This window comes from Triticum urartu, chromosome 3A (genome assembly GCF_056163025.1).
Source record: "Triticum urartu cultivar PI428250 chromosome 3A, HENAU_Tu73, whole genome shotgun sequence".
NCBI lineage: Eukaryota > Viridiplantae > Streptophyta > Magnoliopsida > Poales > Poaceae > Triticum > Triticum urartu.
The window spans coordinates 695100747-695112008 of NC_141875.1; the positions used below are offsets into that span (position 1 = coordinate 695100747).

The 11262-nt window shown below is 44.0% G+C and overlaps 1 protein-coding gene and 1 pseudogene across 2 annotated transcripts; one reads left to right on the top strand and one right to left on the bottom strand.

Annotated features, from left to right (window-relative positions):
• The first annotated feature begins 763 nt into the window (after window positions 1–763).
• On the top strand, window positions 764–5095 carry LOC125530077 (G-type lectin S-receptor-like serine/threonine-protein kinase At4g27290; annotated as a pseudogene). The gene is made up of 7 exons (XR_015599021.1): window positions 764–2131; window positions 2821–2925; window positions 3011–3192; window positions 3320–3534; window positions 3615–3852; window positions 3949–4099; window positions 4180–5095. The product of XR_015599021.1 is annotated as a G-type lectin S-receptor-like serine/threonine-protein kinase At4g27290 (transcript).
• A 2261-nt stretch (window positions 5096–7356) lies between these two features.
• Window positions 7357–8128, bottom strand: LOC147981750 (NAC domain-containing protein 48-like). The gene has a single exon (XM_087514078.1). The coding sequence runs from the start codon at window positions 8060–8062 to the stop codon at window positions 7490–7492; it is 573 nt and encodes a 190-aa protein (XP_087370204.1). The 5' UTR covers window positions 8063–8128; the 3' UTR covers window positions 7357–7489.
• Between the last annotated feature and the right edge of the window lie 3134 nt (window positions 8129–11262).

The window sequence follows — 11262 nt, forward strand, 5'->3', positions numbered from 1 at the left end:
TGTATATAGACATATTTTAAAGTGTAGATTCACTCGTGTAGCTTCATATGTAGTTCATATTGGAATTCATTCGTTTGGCTCCGTATGTAGTCCATATTGAAATCTCTAAAAAGACTTTACGTAACTAGAAGGGAAGACTGGACTAGCGGATCAGGTATCTTCATTTGTCCCCTTCATCCATAGGCCGTGCGTACAACGCCATATACTCTCATACGTCCTGCTCACTTAGTTACTTGCCATGCCATGCGTTGTGGGTAACAGGAAGCAGAGGCTCCAGGCAATTTGTTTACCAAGTCAGGCTCAGTTGCCGTGTGCTAGACTTCTGATGTCTCACTCAGTGTAGTGAAGAATTCCATGAGCGAGAGACTGGAGATCACATCAATGGGACAGAGAAAGTATGGTGTAGTCTCTGCTTTCTTTGTCTTACCATCATCTAGTCACCTTCCTGCATTTACCACTCTCAAGTTGATAGGCTGATATAGCGATGTACTCCCTCCGTTCATTTTTGTAAATCATTTCAGACAACTTAAAATGTGTTGTTTTGTACATTGTCTGAAATGTCTTCAAAGTCTTATAAAAATGAACAGAGGAAGTATTAGAATCCATTCCACCAGTCGAGCCACATGGCATTGAAAATTTGAAATACTGCCCTCCATTCACACTTCACTGTCTATATCAACTATTGACAAAGAAGGAAATGGAACAGCAGTTCACCTATTTCAACTGCAAGGTTAGTTTTCGTAGTTCACTCTAAATTTTCCTCTGTCTTCTCCACCCAATCATATCCCCTTCTCTGCTCCTGATTCCTCATCACTTGTTAACTCAAAGAAGTGGGTAAGCATGCATCTGCCTTTTCTCCACTTGGTCATCATCGTGCTCCTGATTCCTTGGCCCTTCAGTTCAGTGCTTCTGTGCGCACCTGTCAGTGTGCTTGTCCCTGGCATGAGACTCGCTCCTGGCAAAACTCTCACCTCGGACCAAGGTTCGTTCGCCTTAGGCTTCTTTACCCCCTCAAATTCAACTGAAAATACATATGTTGGCATATGGTTCAACGATATCCCATTGCGCACCATCGTCTGGGTTGCCAACCGCGATAATCCGATCACTGATGCTTCATCCGCGATGCTTACTATGACCGGCAACTCTAGCCTTATGTTGTCTGAAAACAATGGCCACCACATACTTTGGATGGCAAACACAATCACTGGCAGCAACTCTTCGGCCAAACATCTCAACAATGGCAATCTTGTAGTCCTATCATCAGACAGTGACATGTTATGGCAGAGTTTCGAGAATCCAAGCGACACCATCCTTGCTGGCATGCCTATGCGGGCGACCCACAAGACACACCCACCATGGCGGATCATCTCTTGGAAGGGCCCTGAAGACCCGCCAAAAGGCAGGTTCTCTGTTGGGAATGACCTTGACACTCCCCTACAGTCCTTCATCTGGAATGGGTCAGTGCCATACTTCCGTGCTGCTGTGAGGAACGGCTATGTATCCTCCAACGTGGGCCTCCAGGCAGTTAGTCCACTCATGTATTTGACGATTTACATGGGCACCAATGGCGAGACCTATTCAACATTTGGACTATCAGATGGCTCCTCCAGGATATTTTACAAGGTTGACTACTCTGGAAAGACCACGATATGGAGATGGAATACCAGCTTAACAGATTGGACCCTCATTACATCGTGGCCAGCTTACCGGTGCAATCTCTATGGATACTGTGGTGCATATGGCTACTACGACAACACACAGGGAATTCCTACATGCAAGTGCCTTGCTGGATTTGACCCTAGTAACAAAACAGAGTGGGTTGGAGGCATTTTTTCTCATGGTTGCCGGCGAAAGGAGGAACTGCAGTGTGGTGGACAGGACAATTTCCTGACCTTGCCAGCAATGAAGGTGCCAGACAAGTTTGTACGCCTGTGGAACAAAAGCTATGGTGACTGCAAAGTGGAGTGCAGCAGAAATTGCTCATCTGTAGCATATGCTTATGCTAATCTAAGCACCACCTACATTAATGGGGATGCAACAAGGTGCCTGATGTGGACCGGGGAGCTGATTGACGTGGGGAAGGGTGCCATTGGCAATGAGAACCTATATCTCCGGCTTGCTGCCTTGTCAAGTATGTTCCTCCTTCTTTCTTTTCTTGAACACAAGTACACTCCTCTTTCTATTGCTCTTGTTTATGTTCATCAACGTTTCAGTTTAAGAATTTGTGTGTAACATAAGAAGCAGAGCATTACAACTTGCTGTTTTAACTTGATAATAAATTGTGAGTTGCTGACACTTTGGCTCCACCACTACACGCAGCAAAATCACTAGATGGTATTAGTTCTATCCCCATGTTGTTGCCATTTGCTTGGTGTTTGTACTATGTACTATATATGTCAATTCATTTAGCATGTCAAAATGGTGATACAGGTATTGAGCCCAAGTGCACATCTAAAATATTCCTTATGCAATTAACTAAACTGTAGATTACTCGTGATACTCAGACAACACTGTTAAAGTACTCCCTCCGTTCTAAAATATAAGGTGTATTAGTTTTTTCAGAAGTCAAACATGTGCATGTTTGACCAAGTTTTTAGAAAAAAAAATTTCTACAACACCAAATTTGTATCATTAGATCCATCACGAAAAGTATTTTTCATATTTTATTTATTTTCTATTATGGATGCTGATATTTTATTCTATAATCTTGGTCAAACATACAAGTTTGACTTGCATGAAAATCGATACACCTTATATTCTAGAACGGGAGGGAGTAAAGATTTACAATAAATTGAACGTCATAACATTGTTCTTTTTCAGGGAAAGGGCAAAAGAGCATCGTAATAAAAGTTATACCAGGAATTTCAGCAAGTGTGTTGCTGATACTTCTATTGGCATGCCTTGTATGGTCCTGCAAGTTTAAAGGTAATCCATTGATTTAAATTTTTAAGCAGTTTGGAAGACACATATTCTGGCCTTTTTAAGACAACAAAGATGATATTTCTCTTAGGAAAACATGACAAGAAAGGAAGACCAAAGAGACTGATAATGGGGGATTTGCGCAGTAGTGATGGACTCGGAGAGGAAACTCATGAACTTCCATTTATTAGCTTTGAGGAAATAGTTGCTGCAACAAACAACTTCTCTATGTCCAATTTGCTAGGAGAAGGCGGCTTTGGTAAAGTTTACAAGGTAAACGTAGACACAACAACGTATCTAATTGCACTGAAATATGAAAAATTTGTCACTTTTTGCTGTGATTCAAAACCAAACCATACTATTTTGTAACCTTAATTTTCTCCTCGTTGTTATAATGCAGGGGCTCTTCCATGGCAACAAAGAAGTTGCTGTTAAAAGGCTCAGTAGAGGTTCTGGGCAGGGGGCAATAGAGTTTAGGAATGAAGTAGTCGTGATTGCTAAACTGCAACACAAAAACCTTGTAAGGCTTGTCTGTTATTGTGTGCAGGGCGATGAAAAGCTACTTATTTATGAGTATCTGCCAAACAGAAGCCTGGATACCACTCTTCCTTTTCAGTATGTTCTGATCACAAATTAATCAGTCAACAATCATTTGACACCACATCTTAAATCATAATCCGATACTACTCTTGCAGATTCTGAAAAGAAGCCAATGCTTCACTGGCCAACACGATTCAATATAATCAAAGGAGTAGCTAGAGGACTACTCTATCTACATCAAGACTCAAGACTGATGATAATTCATAGGGATCTGAAAACAAGCAACATTTTGCTAGATGGGAATATGAATCCCTAGATATCTGATTTTGGCATGGCAAGAATCTTTGGTGGAGATGAGCAACAAGCGAACACTAACCGAGTTGTCGGAACATAGTAAGTACTATCTTGCGTGTAGTTGTTCATTAAAGTCATACATAGTTAAACTCAACTCGAAACGTACAAGTCGTGCTGATGATGTGATTTATCCAGCGGTTATATGTCTCCGGAATATGCAATGGAAGGCCTCTTTTCTGTTAAGTCTGATGTTTATAGCTTTGGAGTGTTGCTCTTGGAAACTGTAAGTGGTCTAAGGATTAGCTCAACCCAGAACATCAATGAGTTCCCCAACCTTATAATATATGTAAGATTATGATTTATCGTTATCGATGTCTGGAATTCCTTTGACCACATGACTTATTTTTTTTCATTTGATTTATTCAGGCATGGAGTCTATGGAGGGAAGGGCTAGCAATGGATTTGGTGGATCCATCAGTTTCAGAGAGTTGCTCGAATGAAGAGGCTTTATGTTGCATTCATGTTGGGCTCTTGTGTGTTCAGGATGATCCGGATGTCAGACCACTCAAGTCAACTGTTGTATCAACGTTGGAGAGTAGAAGCACACCAGTTGCAACGCCTGATAAGCCACTGTATATTTCTCGGAGGAATAAGGTAGCAAAGAGAGCAGACTACGGTCAGGACTCTGTGGATATGGAAGCCCTTACAGTACTGGAGGGGCGATAGGGTCTCGAAGTTTTCAAGTTCCACCCGTGCACTGTTTCCTGTTCTCCCACGCTTGCATTGAGATGATTTTGCAGCACTCTTTCAAAGCCAAAGCTTCCAAAAGGTGTGATTTCACCCCCTCAGTTCAAAGATGGAATCTACCGTGGGAGGACAAGGTTATGGTCAACCTTGATACTGCCATCTTCTTACAATCTGAATATATTGGTGCTGGTGTTGTACTTTTGTGTCCAGTGATCACTTCTATGAGAAGGTTTGCGATCCTGAACCCGCTGAAGTAATGGCCACTCGATGTTCTTTTATCATGTTCTCTTGTTGATGGTATTCAGAGGAATATCTTAGCTTGTGATTGTTCATCTCTGGTGTCCAAGCTGAATGCCTCTGAAGCTGAACGATTGGCTACTGGTGCTGTCGCCCATGACATCAAGTTATTACCGTTGTTGAAGTTTGTTTCAGTTTCCTTTATTCATGTTAGTTGAGCATGTAATAGGGCGGCTCATGCTATCACGCGATCTGCGGAGCATGTTGTCGTAGGTGCTTGGTATGTCGAAGCTCCGGATTTCATCGGACCCGTACTTTGTAATGAACTTATTGTCATTTAATCAATGAAGCGCCACCCATTGCCTAAAAAAACTTGCTAAAGTATTGAGCTCCCACTGGAATCAAACACACTGGAGTCCTCACTTACAAATATTGATTTCAGTTTTGCGGCATGCTACAATACCTCTGGGGTTCCACTCTGTGAAGTCTGGAGCATACCAATTTGTGATTCCTTCTATAAAAGAGTGAGAGGGATGATTTGTTTATTTCTTTCATTTTTTTCCATGTGGAAGGGGGACATAACCCCTCTGCCACTTCTAAGGGGTATTTTGATCAAAGTAATGGTCCAACGCCTTTGACCGGACGAAATCTTGACAGAAGGGCATTCGAGCAACCTCAGGAGCAAATCTAAGGACAAAACTGAGCAGGCTCGAAAAGTGAGGGCAAAATCTGTAGAAACCAACTACAGTCAAAGATGCAAGTCTCTCTATAAAATACATTGGACATTATATATGACAAGTACAAAATGTCAGGCAAATGAATGTTAGATGCGTTTCTCGCCCATAAAAGTGGTTTTTAAGAAAACATCAAGCTCTTTGACAATCTTAATATAAAGAAAAGCATTTTATCAGCACGCCGAACTCTGTGATCTTGGTTTATTTTGAACCTTGAGGGCGTTCCCAAACAGGGATTGTCGACCTGGCAGAGCCAAGTCCTGGGATTGTTGGCTGCGGACGCGATTGGGCCAGCCCATCAAGCGTGAAGCGAAGTTTTTTTTTTACTTTTCCGTAAAGTGCAACGTAAAAATACCCAAAAAGAGACAAACCAGGGGAATCGTAACTGCGACTAGGAGCTGCTAATGATCTGTCACTGATATAATTAGAAGCCCGACCGTAGTTTATAGAAAATGCAGTGTCGAGATTTGAAAACGTGTTTTAAGAGCAAACTTTACAAATGTAAACAAAAATTGAAATCCCCAAACATTTTCTAAAGTGCGAACATGTTATGAAATTCCGAATACTTTTGAAAAACAGACAATTTTTTTAAAACACAATCAGTTTTTAAAAGCGAACACTTTTTGATACATAAACATTTTTATGAAAAGGGGGACACTTTTTAATCCTGAATTTTTTTTGCACAAACTTTTTTTTGTCTTTTCATAAATTAAAAAAATGTTTGGGAATTTTCAAAAATGTTCGTGCATTTCATAGTTTGTACAAAATTTCAAGAAATGTTAATGTTTCCTATTTTTGGTCCAAAATAGAAAATTGTCTCGTGTTTCGAAGACGTGTTTGAAATTAAATTCAAGCTCTGTTTACATTTTAAAAAATCGTTATTTCAAAAATTGTTCACATTTGTCACAAGATGTTCAGATTTCCAAAAGTTTCAAATGTTTCTATTTTTTTAGATTTTTTGCAAAAATTGTGTCACATTTTCCAAAAAACATATTTGTGGAATTGTGTAAATTATTTGTGTTTAAAAAAGGGTGACTTCAATTTCTAAACTTTTGAAAAGTGGCATTTTTTATAATTTGCAAAATTTAGAGTTGCATTTTTCAAAGTTTGGAAAATTGCACTGGCATTTCTTGGAATCGCCAGAATTGGAGTGGCATTTAACCAATTAACCCTTATTGAAAAATTGGCATGTCAAAATTGTTCACAACTTTTTTCAAGAAATGTTTAGATTTAAAAAAAGTGCTTGCATATATGGACACTCCTGTCTATTCTTATTGAGGACGCACTATCTATCGCCATGAGCAGCCGAGTGGCTAGTTGCGGGCGCTCTCAGTGCAAGATCCGAGATTGACTCCTGTAAATCACTCTAGTTAGAGTATTTTTTTTGTCGTTCGGTAAATTTTCGTCGCTCTTTATAGAAGACAAGTGGCTTTGGTAGTTCAAAAAAAGTCATTACAAAATATTGAACTATTTATTATCATTATGAAAATGAAAAACAAAGAAACAAAAAAAGGAAAGGAAAACAAACAAAATAAAATCAGAGCAGCCGGTCAATAATCCTAGTATTTTTTTTGCAGAAATAATCCTAGTATTTGACTTGCCACGTCAGCGAATACCAGCTAAACGCCCTGAAGGTTCAAAATAGACCGGGAACAAAAAGTTTGGTGCGCCATTTTCGATATTACAAGTTCATGATTTGATTTAGCTTTCCGTCTATAAATTCAAGGTCTGTTTCGAACTATTTCCAAAAACACTTGGGCACAAACGCACATCAGCTCGCGCAGCGCAACACATGCGCGGAGCAGGAGAAACCAAGGGAAGGGAGAGGCCCAAGATCGCAACAGCGCACATTTTATTTCCTTCTCTACACACTGCACGTGGCGCACGCGCGCGGACCGACCGACCGACAGATCACACAGCCCGGGCGACGAACACAAGAAACGCACAACGAGATTCTTCGGGGATCCTCTCCGGTCTCCGCCTTGCGCCTGCCGGCGACCGAGCCGAGGCGCGGCAGCCTACCGCCTCCGCGAGCGCGGCTTGACGTTCTTCCTGGTGCTGCGGCGGACGTGGCAGAGCACCCAGTACTCCTCCTCCTCGCCGTCGTCGGCGCGGCGGTAGCACCGCGGGTCCGTGATCTCGTACTCGGACATGACCCACCCGGTGCTCCGCCGCCCCTGCGCACTGTCCCGGGCGTAGAAGCAGTAGCGCGTCATGGACCACCGCGCCACCACGCCCAGCTCCGTCACGGACCGCCGGTCCTCCCTGTTGCCGCTGTGCATCCACGTGCCGCCGCCGCCCAACGGGGTGCGCCGCACCTGCACCGGGCCCCCCTTCCCGCGCCGCCGCGCATGGAAGAAGTAGCCGTGACCGCGCCGCAGCAGCCCGTGCCGCTCCAGAAGGTCCCACGGCGGCGCCGCGCACGGGTCCGCCTCCACCACCGCGCCCGCCACGCGCGGCGCGAACCCGCGCAGCTGCGGCCGCAGGAAGTGCAGCACCAGCTCGTCCTCTGTCGGCTCGAACGACTCGACCCCCTCCTCCTCCTTCACCTCCACTCCGCCGGCGCCGCCCAGATTTGTCTCCTCCTCCATTTCCTTCCGGTGAGGTCTCCCCTCCCTCCGATGAAGTCAAGGAGGCTGAGCCACCCGACAAGAAGATGCGGCTGCGTTTCTTTCCAACCACCGCACCGCTCGTACTTGTTGCATTTCCCTACTCGGCCCAACACGCGTAGCCCGCCGAGATGGCCTGCTCGATCGGGCCCGATCGGGGCAGCTGTGAAGGCACAAAAGGCTCAACAACAAAGAAACATCAAGAAAGAAAAAAGCAGGCAAGGCTCTAAATTCTTCTCAAAAAACAAATGGCATGGCTCTAAATTTGGCGCAAATCTCCTCTTTTTTCTGGGGTCAATTTATGCCGTGTAAATGGAGATCACTAGTAAGTAAGGATGGAGAGATACGCATCGATTCTATAATTGTGATAACACGATCACTAATTAAGTAGTGCGATATTGGGCGCATGTCCGTTAGTATATCCAGCACACTGGGGGAATGAAATGTCAAGGCCTTCCGACACGGTGAACTTCTTCTAGAACGCAGATCAGGTTATAAGGCATGTCCAATGGACCCTTAAGTCATTCGCATATGTTTAGATTGTACGGTCTAGACATGTTTTGTTATTCGACATGGACTTATTAGTCCGCTCGACAATCCAGACACATTTTTTTACGTAAACTGGAGACAAACTAGGAGGCTTTATGGGCATTCGAACCGCTGCTACCTTTGCTTCTCACTACTCTGGCCCACCCAAAACCCTTCTCCCTCGCCCGCGTGCGTTCCCGCCGGGCGTCAGCTATCCGCATTCATGCCTCTGTGAGCAGCCGCTCTGCATTGACATCGGCCAGAAAGGATGCGACCTCTCATTACAGGTGCGCCACTAGTAGCACACCATTAGTATTTTTTACTAATGGCGCACCAGTAGCGCACCACTGGTGCGTCATTAGTATAGCCCACGGTGCGTCATTAGTATCAATCCTATTAAACTTCCCGGGTCAATATGGCTTAATCTCGGGTCAATATGCTTAATCTCAAGTCAAATCGCACTCTGTGGTCAAACTTCCCAGAAGGTCACCCATCCTCACACTACTCCAGCCCGAGCATGCTTAACTTCGCAGTTCTATCCAACCCCAGCACCAGCTCACTTCACAGGCACTTGTTGATATATCTATCATATCAATCCTATTAAACTTTGTTGATGTCTAGGACTTTGTTCATGTTAATGAGTATGATGAAATTTTGAAAAAATATTTCAAACTTCTCGGTCATATTACATATCATATTTTGAAAAAAAAATCGATTTTTTTTCGAAACCAATTTTTTTTCTGTTACTAGTGGCGCACCTAGCAAACGGTGCGCCACTAGTAAGTTTGAATTTTTTTCCATTTTTCCCTCTAGATCTTAAAAGCCCCGTAACTTTTTTTCTGTTAGGTTTTTGGGGATTTTGAAAATGTTTAACAAGGTTCCCATTTTTTTCCCTCTAGATCTTAAAAGAAATTCGGATGTAACTTTTCGAGTAGATGATTTTTCATATATAAAACTTTTTAATCCGAGTTCGTATGCAAAAGTTATGCCCATTTTACAAATTCCAGAGAGATTTTGCAAATAAAGTCGAAATTCATATTTGTAAATTTTCCCAACAAGTAGACCACATATCACATGGGAAACTTATTTTCTTTTATTTTTTTTGACATTTCCATCATTTTCTTTTATTTTTTTTAAACTGAAAAGGCGGTCCACGGGGGGAGGGGGTGTATTCGGTGGAATTTTTGGGCCAAATTAGTAATGGCGCACCGTGGGAGTGGTGCGCCATTACTAGTTAAACTAGTAATGGCGCATCACACCCACGGTGCGTCATTACTAGTTTTAAAAAAATAAAAAATATATGAATTTTTTTTTTGAAAAAAACTTAGTAATGGCGCACCAGTGGACAGTGCGCTATTACTAACAAATTTCTTTTATTTTTTTTTCAAAACTACTAATGGCGCATGGTGGGTGTGGTGCGCCATTACTATGTCAACTAGTAATGGCGCACTATCCCATGGTGCGCCATTAGTAACAAATTTTTTTTTATTTTTTTTTCAAAACTACTAATGGCGCACCACACACCAGGTGCACATTACTAATGGCACCTGTATGTGGTGCGGCATTAGTGTCCATATTATCTATAGCCCTTTTCCTAGTAATGAAACCTACTCCATCCACACGCCCGTTCGTGAGCCGGACAACATTAAACACAACGGCGGTTGGCTCCTCGCATCCAGTGACTATTTAAACAAGGCCAGACGCCGGGCAAGAACCGCACCACACATCCGCTCCCCATCTCCTCGTTGCACCATATTCTCCATACTTTCCATGACATCCGACGAGCAGGAAGAGGGGTTCTTCGGCATAAAAACCCGCTGGTGGCCCGCCGAGCCCACCGGATATGAGCTAGGCAACTCGCTGCGACTCGATCTCCCTCGTCGCTCGAGGTCGTCAATACCATGGCGAGGCTGCAGGCTGGCGTGCGGAGGAGCAACTGGCCGCTCCAAGCCGGTGCGTGGTTCAATAAGTCACCACTCCAAGCCAGCTTGTGGAGGAGCACGTGGGCATGGGACAAGTTGCTGTCGTGGATGAGGCAGTGCCGTACCGCTCCTCCCATGCCATCCGCTGTCAATGTGCGCGTAATCATGCCCTGCCGACGAAGAAAAAAGTTGGTGTCATGGAGATCAACGAGACGGCTAGCACGCCCGCGTCCATCGCCGACAACGAGGAAAAGTAAATCAGGGAAGGCCGCCGCCGCTTGGGTCCCATGAAGGCCACCGCCCGCACGGGGCTGGCGTGCACAGCCGGTGTCTTTCCCTCTTCACAGGCCACCGTTGTCCCCCATCCCAAAAGCCAACCCTGGTACGTGCTTCACGGAAGTGGAGGGCACTCCGATGAGCGACATAGCCAGGCATAGGAAAGACACGGGGGAAACGGAGGCTATTCTTCTCCTCTCGCTGAAGCATATCGGGCTGCCAGACATGGGGAAGGCATGTCAGTGGAGGGGAAGTAGAGGGGCGCGACTTCACTTTCTAGGGCTCATGGCTGGAAGGAGATGAGAAACGGGTGCCGACGGTCATTTTAGACTAAGTTTAGAGTCCAGTCTAGTTGAAAAATGTGAAAATGTAATGAATTTGCTCCGGTTTAGATGAAAAGCATCTGGTTTTATGTAAAAAAAGACTGGTTTATTTGAGTTTGAATCAAATTTGTTC